This window comes from Squalius cephalus (genome assembly GCF_949319135.1).
Source record: "Squalius cephalus genome assembly, chromosome: 4".
NCBI lineage: Eukaryota > Metazoa > Chordata > Actinopteri > Cypriniformes > Leuciscidae > Squalius > Squalius cephalus.
The window spans coordinates 14,720,870-14,743,502 of NC_137125.1; the positions used below are offsets into that span (position 1 = coordinate 14,720,870).

The window sequence follows — 22,633 nt, forward strand, 5'->3', positions numbered from 1 at the left end:
AGCTGTGAATTATGTTCATTCCTCTCTCTGTCTGAAAGTGCTGAGATACGCAAAGAGAACGCTGAAGAAGAGAACGCGGAAGTTGTGAATTATGTTCATTCCTCTCTGTCTGAAAGTGCTGAGATACACGAAGAAGAGACTTTTTAAGATTGTTTTTATTATTTAATACAGAGCATATTTATTTTGAATTCTGTGTCCGCCTTTAATAGTTTCTCCATCAACACAAATTCCAGTTACATATGCAAAACAGCATGCTTTAAGACAAAGCTACCATTGGCTCACTGACCCCGGAGGTGTGACCTCTACAGAAGTTAAAGGCCACTGTTGGAGTGATGTCTCTTCTCCTCTTCTTCATTCTTCTGATTGCTGCTCATGTGAAAAGTCTGGAGACACCCAGTCCAACCACCGGTTCTTTCCTCCGGAGTAGGAAGTAACTATTGTAACTATTGACAATGACTGAGTCAGGCTAACGTCGCAAGTTCATTATCATTTCTTCATTTAACGCTGAAGAAATTGATTGCAATTTCAAAACCATGGATTTACTGAACAATTAAGACTTTCTCCTGAGACTGCCTCTGGGCGCTCGTTCAACGGCTAAGGCATTACAAGTATCGTACACTGAACTAAACAGAGCTTTAGCATAAACTGCAGAATGGTTCTGTTCAGATGGTTAAATGACTTCTCCATAGCTTCATTAGTTTCTGGTTCAGATTAATTCACTTTCACTTTCCATTTTATGCATGTATGCGTGATTGTGTATGTGTTTGTTTAGATTAGTTTCGTTATTTAGTTACATAAAACTTGTATGTACATTCATGCAAGTTGATTCTGGTCCCTGTTTGTAACTTTAACAATGCGATCACAGCTACAGTACATGCTATGAGTGTTATTTTTCTGTGGCCACAAAAAATATTCTCTCTAAGAGTTGATAGATGATCAATACTGAGTGTTTGCTGGATTAACAGATTCATTTATTGTATTTTTTTTTTTTTTATTGACTGTAATATTAATTCAGCTACAATAAGTCAATTCTATCAACTGATCTAAATATTAATAATTAATTATAACAAGTTCATATATTACAATTACATTTATTATTTTATTATAACTATTTATTATAACATTCCCCTTTTGAGCTAATTTGCTACACATTTATCTGTGATATTTTTGACCTTACTAAAATGAAATAGTTTGATGTTGGCCTAATCTTTTTAGATAGGGCAGAGCAATATCTTTTAACACTTTAGAAACTTTTGGCTACACAAAAGATTTTGTGGAAAATACAGGTTTTAGAATACAGGTGCTTCTCTGTGGTATGTTCTTGCTCAAAGTATTAAAACACTATAAATCAAAGCCTCAGTAGGAACTCTAAATTCAATCTGTTTATCATAAAGTAATTGTGTCTCTTCAGAAAATTGACTAAACCGCTCAAATCATATAGATTAGTTTTACGATCTCTTTATGAACTTTTTAAAGCATCAAAGTGGTAGTTGTGTAGCTGTCAAAGGAGGGACAGAAATCTCTCAGATTTCATAAAAAAAGATCTTGATTTTTTGTTCCTAATATATCTGAAGGGTTTAGAACAACATGAGGGGGAGACATTTTTTGACAAGTCAAGTCAAGTCAAGTTTATTTATATAGCGCTTTTCACAACATAGGTTGTATCAAAGCAGCTTCACAGTATTAAATTAAAACAATACATCAATGTTTGTTTCTAGTGGAACATTTTTTGACAGAATTTTCATTTTTGGTTGAACTAACCCTTTAATTGGTGAAAGGTAACAAAAAATAGGCATTAATATTTTTTTATTCTGTATACTTTATTCTTACAGATTATACTGTATTAAGCAATTAGTTGTTCAAAACAATCTATCCAGTTTCATTAATGATTAGGCAACTTTCTTGACTTAATTGAAGAAAGAAAATCATAAAATATTATCTAGTCTAATAGTTATTGTTTACACATTTGTGACACGTAAGAGATAATGGACAGGAAATCACTGGGAAAACCCTTTTGTCCCACCTCAACTCTGTCGACTTTTAATATTACATTTTTTTAAATGCACTGTATTGTGGAGGATTTTCTGCAGGATGGTGATAAATGGCAGGGTTGTTCACCACAGATATCTGCAAGAAAAATTATATATGATCAGCTTCCTAGCGTAAAGATTACTTATTTATTGATATTATGAAACAATTAATGCACCCATTACTTAATGATTTACACAATTCCAGTTCATATATAGTGACACTAAACTCAAATAATCCATTGTTTTGTGGAATTTCTTTGTGAGTAGGGTTAAAAGCTTCTCTTACCTCTGAGTTGTTGAGATCTTGATTGGGCCCAAAATCACAGGCCTGTGGAATTATAACTTGTGGAACAGACGTCACCTTTGGAAAAATACACATGTAGAGTTTATGTCTTCTTACTGTGAAATGCCAGACGTGCAATGACAGACAGTTTCAGTATTACTGGTATCAATATAATTCAAATGGAGTAGAAAAAAGCAAAAGACAGAAATCCTGAAATGAAATCAGGACTGAAATGTCCTCAGTTGGAACCTTACACCTTCATATCGATTTTTTTTATATAAATACACAAAAAAAAAAAAAAAAAAAAAAAAACAACAACATTTTTCAGGATATTCTAATGTTGTTGTTTTTGAAGCAATTAAAGGGATAGTTTACCCAAAAATTAATTCTTCATTTTTGGGTGAACTATCCCTGTAAACTTGGAGTTTTGCAATTAGTAGAGACGTTTCTGCTGAACACTGTTGAGAGATGCACACACTGGTAATTATACACGCATAAATTATCTCTGATTATTACATGGCTTGGCTGAATTCCAATGTAGAATGCGGTCTGTTATTTCTTGATAATATAGCTGTGAACTATAACAGACCGTTGCCATGAAAAACAGAGCGTTGCTATGGATGCGGAACGGACTATTTTCTTTAGCGGAAGCAATACAATCGTTTTTAAATCAATAGACTCCTTTTTAAAATCAATAATTTGTGTCAAATTATTTATTTATTTTGTAGGTAGCCATGTAATAAGTGGGATAATGTATAGCGAGGCGGTTGTTATAGCGAATAACAACCCCTTCAGGCTGATTCAAGACTTCCCGTTCAGCCTGTCGGGGTTGTTATTCGCTATAACAACCGCCTCGTTATACATTATCCCTTACATATCAATGGCTCAAACCTCCATTACTAAAATCATGATTTGGAATAAGGGATGTATAAGAAAGTAGTTACAAGAAATAGTGCTTTAAGTTCAAAAACCTGACAAATGTCTTGAAAGAAAATATTTGAACAATGTTTCTAAGTAGGGAAAAAATTACTCCATTGAACTATTATGTTGGCTTAAAGCACATAGTGATATACTAGTTACACTTCTGAGATTACAAATGTGACTACTCTGAGGGGCATTGTAGTTTTAATGCCCTAGGAGCAGACAGTAAAAGTGGACTGCAAAGATTTCTTATCCTGTTGCGCCCCCTATAGGCCATGACCAGCGACTAGTCGACGTCAAGCTTAAAGCGTCATGGCAGATCATTAAAGTCAAGTCATTATGGTCAACAAAACGATGTCTGGCAATAATTTACACGCTTCACAACTTATTGAGAAAAATGACACTGACTGTGTATGAGTTTAAAGACATAAAGGTTTATTTCAAGCATTTATATTTTCGCTCAGTGCAAATTAGTAATAGGGGATTGTATGCATGCATTGTCTTCTGTTTGTTTGTGGCGCTTGGTGACTGTAATCTTAAATAATGTAATCTTGCTGTACTACTTTAAAATGTAATCTTTGTAAATGTAAATCTTTACAATGTAATCTTTCTGTACTACTTTAGAATGAGCAGAAATCTAATGACCCATTGGCAAAACAACTGATAAAAATGATCTGTTGTGTCGTAGCAATATCCTTGAGGGCAGTGCTGTCATATAGCGCAGCTGTGCACAAAGCGATCCAAGTTCGAGTCTCGACTCGAGGTTCAGGCTCTTGTTGCAAATTGTGACATGTTGCAAAACATTCCCATCTCTTGTGTTTTTATTAATGATGTTATCAGCGATAAGTTGGCGTCGCTTAAAACAAATCTGAGGTTGTTCTACCCCTAATTCACTTAATTTACATTCACATAGCTCGAGAATTTTACATATTAAAAGTTTGTGGATTTGAACATTTAAAAGAGAAATTTCAGAAATAAATATTTTTAGTGTTTGTTGGTTCTTTTAAAGCGTGAACCTGAGTGTGAACACCCTTAAAAGTAACTATTTTCATTCTATATGCATATCTGAGGAGTTCAGCTGACAAACACATTTAAAAACCCTTGGCTTGACACATCACTCACCTGTGGAGAACAGCAGCAGGCGACTTTACAGGCAAACGCTGACAGAGACATGGAGATGATAAACTGAAGGCCGGTGAATATCAACAATACAACACTGATTCCCAAGAAGAGAGTCTGAAAGATAATTCAACATTAGCACAAATAATAATGACAAAATAATTGATGATTAGCACTCACATCAGTACACAGGCTGTTCAGAAGTTCAGAATCTATCATCCTTGAGGTTCATAAAGTAATACAACATATTTATAGGTCAAGCTGGACTGAGTTTATAATGAATGTATAATGCCTTCTTGCATTGTAAATGATCAGTAATAGCAAAAGATCTATAATCTACTTCTGAAATGTTGGGAAAAAGACTGGACAGATTATAGTTTGACTTTTGACAAGTTCTGACCACACAGTGATCTTTTTGTTATTACTAAATAAATGTCAAGATAAAAGTTGGCGACATACCTTATACTTTACATCAACAGGAATACAATCATCAACCCAGTGCGAGCAGTGACTGTACATCATCGGCCCTATACCCAAATCTACTGCAAGTATGAGAAAGGAAAAGCCTGCAGTTATAGCACTGAAAATGTTCATTCCAAGTGAACCTTTCACCTGTAGGTAGAAAAAAATACATATAATGGATTAATAAATTAACAAGAACTTAATGCCAAGTTCACACTGAACGATTTTTGTTTCTTTTTTCTCGTTTTCGTTGGATAATTTTGAATAACAATTTCAGTCTCACGCACGCATGATCTTGCATTATTTCCTTATCACTTCTCTCATGTGTTTGGTTGTGAAACGTAGTTTGCAGACCAGACAGAAGTTGTCAGTGATTCTTTCTTTTGTAAAGTCATTTAGTGTGAAACCTCTGTCGCTGATCCATCGTTCAGCAGCAACTGAATGTTACCCCAGATAATCATGCAGTGTGAAAAGAACAGTGACCCGACTACTTTGAAAATCGTGCAGTGTGAACTCAGCATTGGTTTGTTAACATAGATGGAAAGGTATTCTACCACACCCAACAACAGTATGCAGACACGTTGAAACGAGAGGAAAACATTCAAAGACATCTGCTGCAGAATCTCAGATTATTTGGAAGGGCTTTCAAATTAAAATTCGAATTTAGATTATTCATCAAATATTCATAACTGACGTGGTTTGTTTATGTTAGCTTATCCAGTACAGCGCGGAGCGGCTGCGCTGTTAATTTGAAAATGGCGGAAAAAGGTTTCCTGCTGACGAAAACCCTCTGTTAGTGGTAAAAATCATGCGGTACGTATCCATATATTGCGCAGCTGGCAAAGACATTACACTGTCTGTTGAAGCGTGTATTTGGACTCGTGTGAAACTTTGAAATTTAGATGAATTGCATGTCATAGGTCAATTTCAAGTGATTCAAGTTATCATTTGCAGTTCAACATTTTCTGTATAAGAAAGTATTTAACATATCCCTGGTTTCACAGACAAGACAAAAAAAAAATCATGTTTGGGCTGTTTTTGTCACAGTGTCTGGTTTGTGTTCCCTGGGTAACCACTAGAGGTCCTCTTCCCCCACGGTGTCTTTCACTCATAACTACATTTCCCATCATCCTGTTCTGTCACTCATTGATCATTGCACTCAGCTGTTTCCCGTCACCTTGTTAGTATCTGTGTGTATATATACCCTGTCTGTTTAGTCATTGTCATGGAGTCCTTGTATATTGTCACACCACTTCTGGTAGTCTGTTTTTGCCTGTTCTTGTTTGTTTTCTTGTTTTTGGATTGACTCATTGGATTTTGACCCTGGCCTGGACTGGATTGTGAGTACGGAATACCCTATTAAAATACTGCAATTGGATCTCCCTTTTCCCATGTGTGTTTTGTGACAGTTTTAACTGAAAGCAACTTGCTCTGACAGCTTACTATTAACCTCTTACTTACTTACTATTAACCTCTTCTCTGCCTGAGCCCTGTGAGTGTACAGCTGCGCTGGTGAAATACTATTAACCTCTCCTCTGCCCGAGCCCTCTCTCTCTGTCCGAGCCCCGAAGAAGAGAACGCGGAAGCTGTGAATTATGTTCATTCCTCTCTCTGTCTGAAACTGCTGAGTTATGTTCATTTATGTCCATAGCTCTCTGTCCGAGCCCCGAAGAAGAGAACGCTAAAGAAGAGAACGCGGAAGCTTGAAGAGCCTGCTACGGCTGTGAGAAGAACCTGTGCCCCGAACAAGAGGATGCTGAAGAGACTTTAGATGTTTTCTTATTTAATAAAGAACATATTTATTTTTAATTCTGGGTCCGTCTCTTTCGTGTCCTCTGTCGGCTCCTCAGGGGCGGTACGCCAGCGAGGGGTGGGCGGCCCGCTAGCGCTCCACCCCGACCTGTGACAAATATGTACATTCTCTTAAGGTGGGCCATTCAAATGTGAGGTTAGTAGTCACTGAAATGTGATTGGCTACTAGCATACATGTTTTGACCTGAACCCTCTGGGGACCACAAACGCGCCCGCGCGTTTTGCTCGTTTTTTTTTTTTAGCAATGAAAATAAACACTAAATGCTCTGTTAATTTTGATCTTTCATTTTCGTGTAATACATCAATCGATCCTGTTCAGTTTCTATTTTTTTTCTGTATACTCACAATAAAAATAAAGTGTTTTGCTTTTTGACAAATAAAGAAAAATTAACATGATGCGATTTCTGCCTTCCCTCTGTCAGTAAACTCCCATTTGAAACGCGTTCGAAAATGATCTATAACTCCGCGAAAATTCAGTCAAACAGGCAAACAGACCCACGGGCATAAAGCTTGAGATCGCATCTTTTAAATGAAGTAATTTATATAAAAAACAAATATTCTCAGCTTCTGTAATCTGTATAAAAAGAGAGCGACTCCTGTCGAGCTCATTACGAGCAAATTCACAGTAATGTGACCACTACCCGGAGAGCGCGTGCTATTCAAACGCAAATTCTGAGAACTATTTCAGATCTGTGAAACGCCCACATCAACTGTAAACAAAGCGCGTCGCGACTCCTCGCGAGTGAGACATTATAGCCTACCTTATGGAGAAAAGATTCCTCAGAACAGTGCTGATATGAGGAGCAATATCTCCTGATATGAGGAGTGAGGTAGGCTGTTTTCTTTTCTCACGTGTGGAATAACGTTATGGAATAACGTTAGTGTAGGCCTATGCAAACCGCAAAAAGATGAATCGCATTTCTATAATATGACTCGCCTTTCTGTGAGATGAATGAAGGGGACATATTTGTAAAGACTGTTTAGCCTAAATATGAATCGTGAAAGATTCGTGAATCTGTGTGTGAAAGAATAAACTGCTTTGCTATAGCCAACTGTGATGAGTGAAATCGACTGGAATATGTTGAAATAAAATGTATTTGTATAAGTAACGTATTAAACTGCAAAAAAAAATACTATTTTTGTCAAAAATAAAGTCAGACTAAGATGTTAGATGTTCCAATGTTGGCTATATTCAAACTAATGAATACATATGATAAAATGTAGGCCTATAATCTTTTTCTTTTTTTTTACAAAGAAAGAGTACACTTGAAATATTGTTGAAATTGTAATTATTGTTGTAATTGTAACATTTTTAATAAAATAGCAAAACATATTTACAAGAGAGATGTAAGCGAAATCTTAAATGGTCAATATAAGTCTTCTTCTAAATACATCTTTTGTCCTTGCATTGTGGCTCAGTCAGTGTCACACCTGAATGAATGGCTCATTATGCAGAGTGGGTGGGACATTGTATTCTCAGGTGTAAACTACTCCTCCTTCACGCCCCCCTCGCATATTGGCTTTCCAAGCAAAACCTGTTTTACACCATTTAAATCAATGTATTTTTTTTTGTGAACGATAAAGCAAGACTATTTTCACATCATTTTGAAGCTAGAACTCAAAGGGACAACATCCATTAGTCAAAAGTCTTGTGGACACATATTTAATGTGTTTTGTGGTTTTAATTCAGCAACTTTAATTTTATTTTTTTCCAATAACCACGCATAAACATTATTCTCTTAAAAATACAAACATCTACATACACGTTGCTCGCATATTATGGTAGGCCTGTTTGTGCTATATAGAGTGAATTTACACCTTAGCCATTAACATGTTTATAAATAACTGAAAAAAGCACAAATGTCAAGGCATGTCAGAACATCTCAAGGACCCCAAAAACAGCTTGGTCCCCAGAGGGTTAATTAGCCGAGTCATATTATAAGTTTTGTTTTGACATCCAACAAAGAAGATTCATATTCATTTTTAACTTTACCGATCCTCCAGTTACAGTGTTAAAATTTCTGTTGTAGCGGCTATAGGTCCAACTTTGACACAATTTGGTGTGAATTCTTGATGTGTCTTTTAGTCTTTGTCTAATAAGTTAAGTTTGTGCGTTGTGTTCCGGAATTTTTTTTAAATTTGTGGAAAATGAGCGTTGCTCAATGAGACAGTTTGATTCACTTATATTGGCACAATGCTTCGATTAATCAAAATTAGTTTGATAACTTTTTGCCAGCAACATCCCTAGCTGCAATGTGCAAAATTTAGTGCAGATTGGACCAACGGCCTAGAAGTTTGAAATAAATTTTTTTTTTTTTTTTTTTTTTTTTTTTGAAAATTAAAATGCCAGAAATGTTTATAGATGGAAATAAATTCAGAGATATACATTTGAGGATTCATGAAAAAAAAAAAAAAAAAATTGTTTCTTGCCATTACTCAAGACAAGTTTGGGGTCTCTACGAATTACAGTCACTGATGCCCATACACTTTAAAAAAAAAAAAAAGTGTATGGGCAGAAAAATAAGGAAGAAGAAATCACTACAGAAAATCATTACAAACACAACAGGGTTCCAGTGCCTCTGGTTAAACCCTGAAAAACAACAAGTGTTGTGTACATACCAAACACAAACTGGAGGGTGAATTCGGTTTGTTTTCTGCAGCAATGCAGAGTGAGCCTGCGATGATGTACTGAGAGCAGAGAGAAAGACAAAGGCAAGTCTTCTATTGGAATACGCAACTTGTGTTATACAAGACAATACACTTTTTTGTATGATTGTGTTTCTTACGATGAGAGATCCCCAGTAAGGAATACCAATAAAGACAAACACAGAATCTGCAAAAATTGTAGACACGATTCCCAACAGGAAAGTCCACAGACCAATCATAATCTGGACAATCTGTGAAGGATAAGAAAGTATTTTAAAGTAAAACAGTATCACACTTTGGGGAACAATATTACATAAACAATATACATTTATAACAGCTGTAGTTAGGTACTCTCATTGCAAGTAATGGACAGATTTTTCTCATCCGTAAATCATTCTACTCTGTGACTGATACACTATACATTTTTTGCATTGTCACTTTAAAAAAAAAAAAAAAAAAAAAAGGGTTGTGTGATTAATAAACTGCGCTTTATTTTCAACTGTTGTTGCTGAGTGCTGTCCACAACAACTAATACCACCAAATCATAATACTCACACTGACATAAACACATAAAAATTATTTGGGTTTATGAACAATTTCTCACCCCAAGGGCTTTTGGTTGGCCTTTCAGAAAAGGCTGAAGTCCATGAAGAGGTGAAACTCCTGCTAGCTGTTGTCCATAAACAGGCACAGGAACATTTGTCCCAGTTCCAGCTGCTGGTGTTTGTGTCGGTGGTTGAAACTGGATGACAACCGTTGAGGAGGTCATGGGTATGGCAGTGTGAGACATTCTTCTTTCTGAATCTGAAATTAACCTGTACAAAATCATAGTAAATCAAGACTAGATATGATTATAAAATAGATTTTATATGTAAACAAACATTCTAGTTTATTTATTAAATCTTCATGTTATTGAAACTCTAGTAGTTTAGTAGTTATTAACTTTGGTTAAATTATTATCAACTAGAATTAGACCTTGAAACAGTACCATGATGGTAGTTGAACAAACTCAGGGTTACAGGATTAGTTTTGAGTTCACAAAACCAAACCAACCCAACCAGGCTTGTTGGTACCATGATACTGATCATCAACTTTCTCTGTCAACTCAGGCTTTGATCCTGAGTTTAAGAGTTTGGGTGTGACATCAGTAGCGAACAGCCAATCACATGCTGAGAAACTGTGATTCACTTCTCTCTTCTCCAGAATATACTGTTCTTAAAAATAATTGATCAACTAAAATTGTACATGTGTAATGGATTAAGGGAATAATAATTATAATTTGCTATGTACTTTAATTTGGAGTAGAAACAGGGGGAGTGACTTTATTACATCAGACATTTGTCACTTTGCTCACAGCTGATTGGTCCAATTGCGTTTTGAGATCTCTTACCTGGAACAAAACCTGCCCTAGATCAGGTTAACTGTGTGGAGTATAAGTTACTGTGGCGATGAACACTGCTGAAATCTGAGCCAAACTACTTTCATGGTGACTAAATTCAAGGATTGGTGCTAACTAAACTGAAACCTGGCTATCTCTCTAAACCGGCTTCACGGTCTAGGCCCGAGGTCACTCTTCTGAGATAAGCCGATGTAAGTAAGATAAGTCATAAGAGTAACTCCTGATATTGTTTCCCAGAATGAAAGAGGGAGCAGGCGGAGATCAGATGGTTAGGAGTGGTAAATGTGCTTATGTTGTAGTTTACAGCAAGTAATCTGCATGCTGGTTTGGAAACAGGCATGAAAATGCCACTGGATGAACAGACTGGAGTTATGGCTGTTGAAAATCCAGCTTTGCATCACAGAAATAACTGATATTTTTAAAGAATATTAAAATAGAAAACCATTACAATTTAAATTGTAATAATATTTTCCTGTATTTTTGACCATATAAATGCAGGCTTGATGTGCACAAGAGACAAAAAAAAATAGTAATGTGTCCACATTTTTGACCAGTAGTAGGCTACTGTACTATTATACTATTGCTGCATAATTATCCTTACGTATCCTTAATTAAGTTCTTACGTGACCATTTTGCTTGTTGTTGTCCGCATACACTTCACATAATAGGCCTATAGGTGGCGCCTGGGCTTCATTTAACCAACTATGATAATTTGATCAAATGGTAAACAGTGTATCAATACATAGACTAAATAAAAAGTGACTTTAATACTACTTACTATTAATGTGACTTTGGTGCTGGTTTTGTGCAGTGCTCTGTAGTCAATTAGCATCCATTGTTTAAACGACGCAGATTCAGATCGCTTCATAAATGTTAATTTGTCTGTCCATCTAATTTTCAAACGATTTATGAATGACTGGATAATTACCGCTCCACTTCACATTGTCCAATGAAATGTGAACTTGTTGTGCCAGATAACGATTGTTTGGTGTATTATACATGACAAACAGGCTTCAATGAATTATATAATATTTTAAAATAATTTTTAATTGAATCGAAAAACTACCTTTTATTATTAGAAAAAAAAAACGTTACAATTTTTTATGGTTTATTCCTTCCTGCTGTCGAGCCATCACTGAAATAACTATATGGCTCGACGGTGGAATACCTACATTTACACTAGTGCATTATGATTTTAAAATGCTTAACTTTTGCTGCGGTCAATTTATAATCATCAATTAATTATAATCAAATGCATTTTGTTTTATTGACCACAATATTATCATCATTGATATTTGTTTGAGAAGGGCACTTTTGATTAGTTTTGAAAAAGGGCAGGGGCTCGAGCAACCAATTATGTGATTTGTCCGAGACAGCAAATTTGGGACTTTAGGAGAACACGGTATCTGTGATCACAATCAAGAAGCAGAGGGATGGCTAGTCCTGCAAAGGTCCGAAAAGAGGGTGAAGACGCGGTGGAAGGATTTATCTGTAACGTGTCAGCCAGACGGCAGAGTAGGAACAGTTCTACCAGAAAGACTCGGGAGAATTGATTTGTAACAATAAACATTTATTTAGAAGCTCAGCAAGCAATCAGGTTCTTTGGCGTAGGCCCCGTTCGTAACTTGCATTCAGAGGGTAAGGAATCTGCAAGTCCCGTCTGAAGACGGAGGCGGGGCGCAGCCCACCCCCGGCGAAGTAAGGAAAGGGCCCATCTGGTGGTGGTGGGGTGGATGGAGGAAAATAACATTCTGAAGTCTTCAGGATGGAGGGGATAGCCTGTCTGGTGGTTTTGGGGATGATGGAGGGAGGACCTGACTTGGTGGAGTAGGGGGGTTAGAGGAAAGGTCCCGTCTTAGTGGAGGCGGGGACGATGGTGGTACTGGGGCGACAGCATCTGTGAACTCAGACATGTGTAAGTGCTACCCTTTTATGCTACAGTAAATGATATGATTGGATAGATGAAGAGGTAATTAGTGACATGAACGATTGAGTCTTCCTGGCAGACCTTGCGCTAGCTTAATTTCTCCGTTCTTCACCGCCGTGATTCAGAGCGCCAGACAGGAGTACCACAGAGTGGTCGTGTTCTCTATGGAGAATCAAGCCACCTTCAGTCAAGCAGAAATGAGAGGGCAACTCAGTGAGTCTGCACAAAGTCAGGCGCAGCATAAGTAAGCAGCCTAGTTCTTTTTACAGATCAGCCTCACTGATGGCACGTGTTGTGGTTCAGTGCTGGATCACCAGTGGGCTCGGTTTTAATTAAACTCTTTTGCTTGTTCCTATAGGCTTCTCTGATCCAGACGGCTTCGACGTCTTGTGCTCTCGTGGGACGAGCGTGGAGGTGACCAGTCTGCCGTTTTTGCGATGCACGCCGCCGAGCTGCAGAACCACGACTATAGAGGAGGTGAAAGCCCTCGGTCCGAAGCAGAAGATGTGAATCGTAGAGCTAACATTTCCTGACCGCTCCTGTTTGTGGCCGCAATGGATAGAAAACTAATGTTGTGTTTTTGGTGTGTTTAGGTGGGAGAGCTCCCCGGAAAGGTTCAACTTTATGGATCTGTGAGCAAAGTGGTGACGTCAACGGCTCGGACTGTGAGCTTAAAGATGTGCGGATCTGTGACGGGAAGGGCGAAATAAAGGTTACGCTGTGCGACAGCTTCGTCAACTCGGCCGAGGGCGGCAAATCGTACAATTTCAAGAACCTGTCAACACAAGAGAGAGGTGGTGGAGGGAGAAGGCTGCGAGGAAGAGCAATCAACGGCACTTTTCAGCGCCACAATTAAGGGCATTGAGGTGGCTATTCAACGCAAGTGTTCCAGCTGCCAGTTTAACCCCCTGAGGTCGGCGGTATCGCCGGCGATACCAGCTCGCTTTTTTTTTATCAGTGTAAAAGAAACTCATAAATACTCTGTTGACTTTGATTTTTCATAGGAGTTTCATACATCAATCGATTCTGTTAAATGTGTATTATTTTTGTGTATACTCACAATAAAAACAAAGTGTTGTGCTTTTTGCCAAATAAAGAAAAATAAACACGAAGCGAGTTCTGCCTTCTCTCTGCCAGTGAAGTCCATTCTGAAACACGTCCGAAAATGAACAATAACTCAGCGAATACTCAGTCAAACAGGCATACAGACACACAGGCATGAAGCTTGAATTCTCTTCTTTTAAATAAAGCAATTTATATAAATTATTAAATTAATAATTTATTCTCATCTTGTGAAATCTGTATTAAAAGAGAGCGATTCCAGTCGAGCTCATTACAGCTAATTCAAATGTAATGTGACCCGCCCACAGAGAGCGCGCGCTATTCAAACGCAAATGGCTGAGGCAATCCTCTGTGAACACCCCCATATCAGCTCGAGAAAACACATCAGATCATTGTACTTGTTTACACAGTCTCGCAGCGCTGGGAGGAATAATACTATAATGGAAAATTTACCTCAGAAGTACGAGGAGCAACAGATCCGAGGCTATGGAATAATGTAGTAAGTTTTTTTTTTCATTCTCAAGTGCGTCGCGTTTCTGTGCATGAATGAATGAATGAACGGCAGAGATGCGCGCTGTTTACCACAACTGGCAAAAGACGGTTTAAATTTGAATCGTTTCTGTCTGTGAATGTTTCGCTTTTAGCAAACTGTATTGCTATAGGCTACTGAGTAAAAATCGAGTGAAATATGTTGAAATAAAATGTATTTGTATAAGCAACGTGTTAAACTGCAAATTAACATTTATATTTCTTATAATAAAAACGAAAGTTGCTATGTTACAGACATATGAAATACAACATTTCATTGATTAGTTTTAGATAGATTATACATTTTTACTGTAAAATATCTGCCACCTCAAATAAGCTTTTGTTTGCCAATTTTTGCTCATATGTTAAATATAGTATGTTTTGTCAAAAATAAAGTAATCAAATAATATGTTATAGTGTTTATTCCAATGTAGCCTAGGCTATATTCAAGTAATGAATCCTTAACTTTGAAATATGTATGATAAATGTATACTTTAGTTTTTACAAAGAAAGATTACACTTGAATTGTTGTTGTAATTGTAACCTTTATAATAATAAAAAAAAAAATACAAGGTAGATGTAAACAAACTAATAAAAGGTAAATATAAGCCTTTTCTTTAAAATCATTTTTTATTGTGTTTTATTAGTGACAAATTTGGGGAGAGGATAAATATTCCGAAACTGAAAATACAGTATGAGAATTAACTGCACAATTACTAGACATGTTTTCCTTTTCATATTATAGGCCAATTTGCAAGCACAATTTGTGAAAAAAAAAAAAAATGTAGATGCTTCCAACTGTTGCTCTTGCATTCTTTCTTGTGACACACCTGAATGAATGCCTCATTAAGTATGCGGGCCCCATTGTCTCCAGGTGCGAACCACTAAATATGCATGATCGCCCACTCCGCATATTGCCTTTCCAGACAGAAAGTGTTTTGTAAAATTTAAATCAATGTATTGTGTTATGTGAATGATTAGGCAGGATAATTTTCACATCATTTTGAAGAAAAAACTCTTGGCAACGACTTTTTTGTGTTTTGTGGCCTTATTTCAGAAACTTTAGTTTTTAGTTTTTTCAATAACCATGCATAAACATTATTCTCTCAAATACAAACATGTACATGCATGGTGCTCACATATTATGGTAGTCCTGTTTGTGCTAAATAGAGTGAATTTACACCTTTGCCATTAATATGTTTATAAGCAACTGAAAAAAGCACAAATGTCAGGGCATGTCAGAACATCTCAAGGACCCCAAAAACATCTTAGACCCCAGAGGGTTAAGCAGAGGGAGTTCGTGGAGAAGTCAAAGATGCACAGGTGCGAGGGCTGCAAGCTGAAGCAGGCGTCCCAGTGTTTCTCCGCCTCTTTTGGAGGGAAAGCTATTGTCTCCACTGACAGCAGCGATGAGAGTGTAGTCCTGACCAGCTCGGCGCTGTCCATCTATCTGCGCGACGCTGGCCTAACCAGTTTGTTCAACGACGTGGAGGCGATCGAGGATCACTTTCTGCAGTCCCCCGCCTTCGACCTGAAAGTGAACCTGGATGGTTTCCTTCTGTCTATCGAGGCAGCTCGTGCGGAGCTTGAAGTCGGCCTGTCAGAGGCAGCGGGTCATGCTCTCGGCGCGGGGGACAGTCAAGTCAAGTCATCTTCATTTATATAGTGCTTTTAACAAAGTAGATTGTTCCAAAGTGGCTTTAATAGGAAATTAATAGGAAATTACAGTAACAGAGATAGTTTTGGCTTTATAGCAGCTCTAGAATAAAGTTATTGTCCAGCTAAAGTTAGTTTTGACTGATTCACTTCTGTCGCAACGATCATTAGTTATTAACTTAGGGGCCGCTAACACGACACCATTTTAACAGAAAACTTTTAAGTTCTTTCTGCGTAAACTTAAAAAACGCGAACCCGTGAGAACACTGATGGCGTGCACATGCACATTACAAGTTCAGTCAATAGGGATGCGCGTTTGAATATATGTGTGCAGGCGTGTAGTCCTTCCCTACAAACCAACCCTCAACAAACTACTAGTCTGGCCTTAAAATTTATAATACAGAATTTTTACCGCTTCCGCGTAGCCATGCGAACCGGAATTATCCTGACAACGCTTTATCTATTGTGTTGTGACTGCAAACTCAGGTAAACACATAATCATTGTTCCAAAACAAAGCATTTAAGCTCTACTGGTTTTTAGCAGTTTTGAATAATAAAAATAAAAGAATTGTGCAAAAAAAAAAAAAAAAAAAATTAAAAGAAAAATAGAACGTGCTTTCTTCTCTAGAAGTCACTCTTTCATAGATGTTAGTATAAGCAGACAGTGTCTATTGGGCTTCATGGTTTCAATTATCTCATTATCCTGTTGGTTTTTCTGTTGCTGTTTACAGTAGCGATAACTACTGACAGGTTGACTTCGAGGGGTACATTACAGTCATGGCACATGTAATCACCTCTGAGTGTTATATTAATAATAATTCATTACATTTATATAGCGCTTTTCTCGGCACTCAAAGCGCTTTTACATATGGAAGGGGGAATCTCCTCTTTTAAAAAGAAAAGGAAAAAAAGGGCTTGAAAGGGCTCATTCTAGCATTGGTATCATCACTGACAGAGTTCACAATAGTTTAGCTGTTATAATTTAGGTGTATATCATAAAATATTTTTTGTTCTTCATTTAGGTGACTTCAACCCTTGTCTAGAGAATGTTCATTTTTGGGTCAACTATTGTTTAATACAAAGTAATGCAATATAAATTGTAAACAATCTCAGTTCTACTCTGTACATTTCTAAGCAATAAGTGAAAAAGTTGAGACAATAGAGAAATAATGCAATATTAAAGAATACCAAAACTCTTCTTACTGAGTGGAAATATAACATTACCTGTACTATGAGCTACATCTTTATTGTTTTAAAAGGTTTCTGAGGCCACTGTGGATATTCTTGCAAAAGACTTGGGTAACACTTTACTTGAAGGGGTGTGCATAAGACTGACATGACACCTTCATAATCATGACCTGACATGTCATGAATATGAAGGAGGTTTTATGCATGTTTATGACAACTGTCATTAAGTGTCTTTCGCACAATTATAAAATTTTATGCAAATATGACATTGTTTGAGATGTCTTTGTTATGACAACTTGACATAAACCAATACACTTAATGACACTTGTAATACAAACGCATAAAATGTCTTTGTTATGACAACTTGACATAAACCAATACACTTAATGACACTTGTAATACAAATGCATAAAACCTCCTTCATATTTATGAGATGTGTCATGCCATGATTATGGCATCATTTTTAAAGTACTTTCGTGATAGCTCACATGGCAAAAATGCCTTGTTTCCAGTCCAAATATCTAAAAATTATTAAATCAAGATACATTTACTAGACAAGTAAAATGACACAAGATACTATGTCAATATTTTCTAGAATTTTTATGTTTTTGCTCAAAACAAGCAAAATTATCTGCCAATGGGGTAAGAAAAATAATATTGTTCCCATTTGAAATACTGTAAAGTATTTTCTTATTCTGAACCTTCTAGGGTTAGTTCACCCAAAGTCAACCTGAAGTGATGGGTTTTCTTTTAAAAATGGTTTCAGTCGGGGGACATTTTACAAATCTTGCAAAATGAGGAGGATAAAGAGGCTGCAAGTACTAATAATGTGGATAGATGCTGTAATGGAAACGGTACAAAGAACCGTATGAGTCCAAGAACATTGCCAGCTGTGGTGGGAAAACGGTTCTGCAACTTTCGGGTGCGAATTGCGAAGGCAAAAATTTCAGTATATTTGCGATGTAGCCTACATGTACTTAGCACTCGACTGTATCGCAAAAGCTCTCAGTTCTGGAGAGAGGAGGGGGAATAATGAAAGTGGGTGGGGTTTTGTGTGACGTCCACCTGTGCAGACACGATGGCTGGAAGCACATTTACACTTGTCTTTGCAATGTGTATGCGGACAACATCCGGATACAGGTCGCATGTTAATGCCAAGTGTTAACGCAGCCATAGAGTGAGTTGCATTTTTTCCCTGCCATTCACGACTCTTCTCCAATGGTCTGTGTATAATAAAGTGTCCATTAAATGTGAAATTCAGAAACTTGGCAAATGAAGTAGTATAACGTGTATGCTCTGTTTGGTTTAGTTTTAATTGTTTTTTTATTATTATTCTGTTTTCCCTGTTACTGAGTGCCCTGTTGTTGTAAGTTGACCTTGTAAGTTGTTTCCTTGAGTGTCAGTAGCCGCGTTTCCATTACCCTTCAAATTGCGCAAATTGAAATTGCGAATTAAAAATACGCTCAATGGAAACACGTCAATTTCGCAAAAACTCCCGTTTATCGCAAAAAAGTTTTTACGCTCTCATGAGGTGGTTTTTCAGGCAATTCGAAAAAGGAATATTTCGCAAAACTGCAATGGAAACAGTTTTTGCGCATTTACAGTCACCTGACTTAGAAGACGCGGTGTGTTTGAGGTCTATGTATAGCTACGCAAATAGGCCTAATAATTATTTTATATTATTTTATTTTAACATTTAATAGGCTATATTTAGAAGACGCTTTTATGCAAAAAAAGAACAAAGCTGAGTGTGGAGCGCGCACTGCATGGCACGGAGGCGCGGGCGTGAACACTTGCATTTTCCTATCAACAGTGGAAACAACTTAAAAATACTCTATCATTTCTGGTCATACAGAAAATAATAATACATTATTCTCAACTACTTTTATTTGTGTAAACTCACAATAACAAAATAAAACGTTGTGCTTTTGTAAAGTAAAAGAAAACAATCAGACGCACTTTCATGATCTCCGTAAACTGGAGCGCGAGAACTGAAACAAAATATAGGCTAAAGCTTGAAATGTTCACTTTAAAACGAACAAATTCGAATCGAAAGCTAATACCTTCTGATTTTGTAATTCGTATGAAAGGTGCATTTCTCTCTAAAAGCGCATCTGCTTAACAGCGGAGCGGAGATGGAGATGTGATTTTAGCCAAAACAATAGTTTATTAATAGCCTAATATTAATGGCTCTTCTCATTCAGCACTGCGGGAAAACATCAATTCCAGGTTCTAATTTGGTCTTAGAAAACCAGTAAAATCGACATGTTTTCCATATTAATTTGTGACTATTTTAAATGTTAAGGGGCAAAAAGTCATAAACAAAAATCTGAAAATTCGTCGATATTTACTTTTTTGCGCAGCAGTTGGTGTAGCCAGTTCAAATTAAAATTTTGGTGTTCAACTTTGCGTTTTGCGAAACACCCAGAAACCCAGAAACTCCATGTGTCGTTCGCATTATAAGGGTCTTTCCCTGCCATTAATGCTTGGATAACACGCCACGTGTTAATAATAATGTTCCATTAATAATAATAATGTCTAATGCGGTGGCTGTGATATTATATAAACCAACGTCAGTTGCCGTGATTTTTGGAATGACTTATCGCGAGAGAAAAAATGACGTTTTAGTCGCATAACATCGGTTAATGGAAACGCCGTCATTTCGCAATAGTTTTTTATCGATATTTAGATAATAGCGCAAAACATTTGCGCAAATCTGTAATGGAAACGCGGCTAGTGTCAGTTTGTTCTCTTAGTTACTGATCACGTTCACCTGTTGTTCATTTAGTTACTTCATAACCTTTCCTTGTGTGTTTAAGCCCTTAGTTCTCGAGTATCCGTTTATTAAAGTTTATTAAAGTCTATATGTTGAATTCTCTATCGTTGTGACCAGCAAAACATAAATCAGTCATCTGGGAACTTTTTTTAATATTTTATGATTACTATGAATTCTGACATACTACTCATTTCACATGCAGCTTTTCACCTACTATATCGTAGGGAGATATGGTGTCACAGAGTCATATTGAACTATCTTGAAAAAAAAAAAGAATCCTGCAACAGATGGTCTTTCAACAAATGTCCTAACAAACTTTAAAAACATGTAAAATGTGGGCTGACAAAAAATTAAGGAATGATGACTCTTCTCCATCTATATGATAGACCATTTGCTGGAGAAACCCCCAGGTAGGGAGACAATACTTTCAAGAAAGCCTCAAAAACAGTGTTCAACAAGTCTCAATGGTGAGGCCTGCAGGAATGTTTGAGTGGTCTGCATCTTGTAAATAATCCACCATGATGGTTCCCACCTGTTAATTACTGTTACGTCTGCCTGTTTACCCCTGCTGGCTCTGCTACACAGTGCAGACGTTAGTTGGGCAACAGGTGTATTCAATCCCTAATTAACTCACCATAGATGTTAGTATAAAGACCTGTGACTTGGAGTGAGAGTTCTCTCACTTCTCTCTCACATTCTTTCTTTTGTATCTTTGTTTTCCCATATTTATTTTTAGTGCCAGATATTGTTTATTTAGTAACCAAACGCGTGTGTTAGGGATGGGGAAATGAAGCCTCATGAATCACTGAGGTTTTCCCCTGACTGTTCCGGGAAAAGATTCAAAGCTTCGAGAGTGTCGAGAACTGGTCGAGAACAGCGCCATCTGGTGGTTATTTAAAATAAAGCAGCCAGAAGCCTGTGTTAGAAGCTCAGATGAAGCAACCACAACACACTCCATAGTTTCAATGTTATGTGTACAGATAAAAGCCTTGCATGTTTGTGTTTGAGTTGTTCATTAAATACATTCATTTTCCCATTAAAGTGTGACAATAAAATATAATATAAGCTTATATGATTCAACAAGATCTAATGTAGGCCTTCTCTCTCTCTCTCTCTCTCTCTCTCTCTCTCTCTCTCTCTCTCTCTCCCCACACACACACACACACACACACACACACACACACACACACAAAATGAATAAGGACATTGTTTGATAGGATCATCTGTTATTAAATGTGCTTATGACACTTTTTACTGATAGTGCTTAACTGTAGGAATGACAGAAAGGTGATAAAGTTTTTAATTATATTTATTTTTGGCTGTTGCCATTGCTCTAAATACAAACCCTTCACCAAACACCAACACCCTATCCCTTCCTCCCTAATCCCACCCTAAACCCAAATACCAACACCAAATTACCTAAAATCACCAAAAAGTGCAAAGATTTTACAAAAACAAAAAGACACAAAAACAACAAAAAATAATAGCCTAAGTGGTGAAAAATAAATGTTGGTTATTTAAATGTAATATATTGATTAACTTTCAAAGGTACAGCACTCTCCTCACAAACTCGTTACAACGATGACTCGTTAAAAACGATCTGGAGTTCGAGCCTTCTGACACCCAAAGCGAAACGCGCACGTGATTTGACAGAAAGTGAGGCTTAATTTGTCATCGATCACATGACTCTAGTAAACCGATACACGCCCCGATACGGGGCTTCACTAGAAATTGTGTCGCTTGTGTGATACGCGCATCTTAGCTTCAGTGTCATACGTAACATCACTAGACTGTGTTTTTTTCCCCTAGACGTCGGTTTCTTTTGATTGTTTAATAATTGTTTTGCTTGGTTTGACAATAAATTGGTTTATTGTTAAAGCATTTGTTGTCTGCCTCTTTTATGTTGCGGTATATGAGCCAGCCGTAACATAAAAATTGGGCCTCGTCCGAGATTTTTGAGCGTTTGTTTTTGGGGAAGTATTTTATTGTCTCTTCAGGATTTCTTGTAAGGATCGGCTTTCACTCCGATTAGTTAGAGTGTTTCAGCTGGGCTGCGCGTGAGCGGTCCTTCCATCGGAACGCTGTTTGTTGTTTTGTTGATTTTGTATTTTATTTGGAGTTTTGGAAGGAAATCCTGGGTGGGGGTACGCTTCTCGCGCAGCTGAACTCATTTGGAGAACGGTTGTTACAAGGTTCAGCGTTTCAAGTCGCCTCGAGCCCGGCAGTCCTTTGAAGACTAGTTAGGATAGTTGGTTTCAACAGGCAGGCATATCGGAGATGAAAAGCCAATGGAAATCCTGGTGAGTACTTTACATTTCTCCCTGAGAAATTTGATTACTAAGGCCCCATTTACACTGCATGGTTCAAGTGACCTAATTCCGATTTTTTCCTCTCATGTGGCACAGATCGGATATGACCAGTGAACGTGTAAGCAGGAAAAACCCGCATGGATTCCGATTTTCTCAGATCGGATTCAGGCCTCATTCATATGTGATAATGAATCGGATATGAATCGGATACGTGCATTTGCGTGTGCCATGTAAGCAGACATGGCATTTTGACTGGAAATGATAAGAAGTGCAAGGAGGATTTGTTAAGAGCTGTTAAAAGCCAGTTAATAGCCAAGAGAATTCTGGTTGTAGGAGATGATTCTGGCTTCTTGAAAGTTGAGAGGGGTCTGTTGGTTTGGCGCTAATTTCTGAGGAGTCAAGATGGCAACACCCAAGATAGTCTGTTCCGAAGTTGAAGGATTTGTCCACAATGTGTCTCCAGTTTTACAATCACGTTCGAGTGATGTAAAATACTTCTCTGCAGTGGTTCAGGA

General features: G+C 37.3%; 1 protein-coding gene across 1 annotated transcript in view; it reads right to left on the reverse strand.

The window, feature by feature from the left end:
* LOC307157633 (membrane-spanning 4-domains subfamily A member 4A-like) overlaps window positions 1–22,633 on the reverse strand; it is a gene marked incomplete at its 3' end in the record, with an annotated part of 283,411 nt that overhangs the window by 246,226 nt on the left and 14,552 nt on the right. Inside the window, exons 3-8 of the mRNA XM_079869560.1 lie at window positions 9,878–10,088; window positions 9,414–9,524; window positions 9,247–9,315; window positions 4,813–4,965; window positions 4,357–4,470; window positions 2,317–2,391 (exon numbers count right to left, since the gene is read on the reverse strand). Coding sequence (XP_079725686.1) covers window positions 2,317–2,391; window positions 4,357–4,470; window positions 4,813–4,965; window positions 9,247–9,315; window positions 9,414–9,524; window positions 9,878–10,063 — 708 coding nt within the window. The 5' untranslated portion in view covers window positions 10,064–10,088. The remainder of the gene's footprint in view (window positions 1–2,316; window positions 2,392–4,356; window positions 4,471–4,812; window positions 4,966–9,246; window positions 9,316–9,413; window positions 9,525–9,877; window positions 10,089–22,633) is intronic.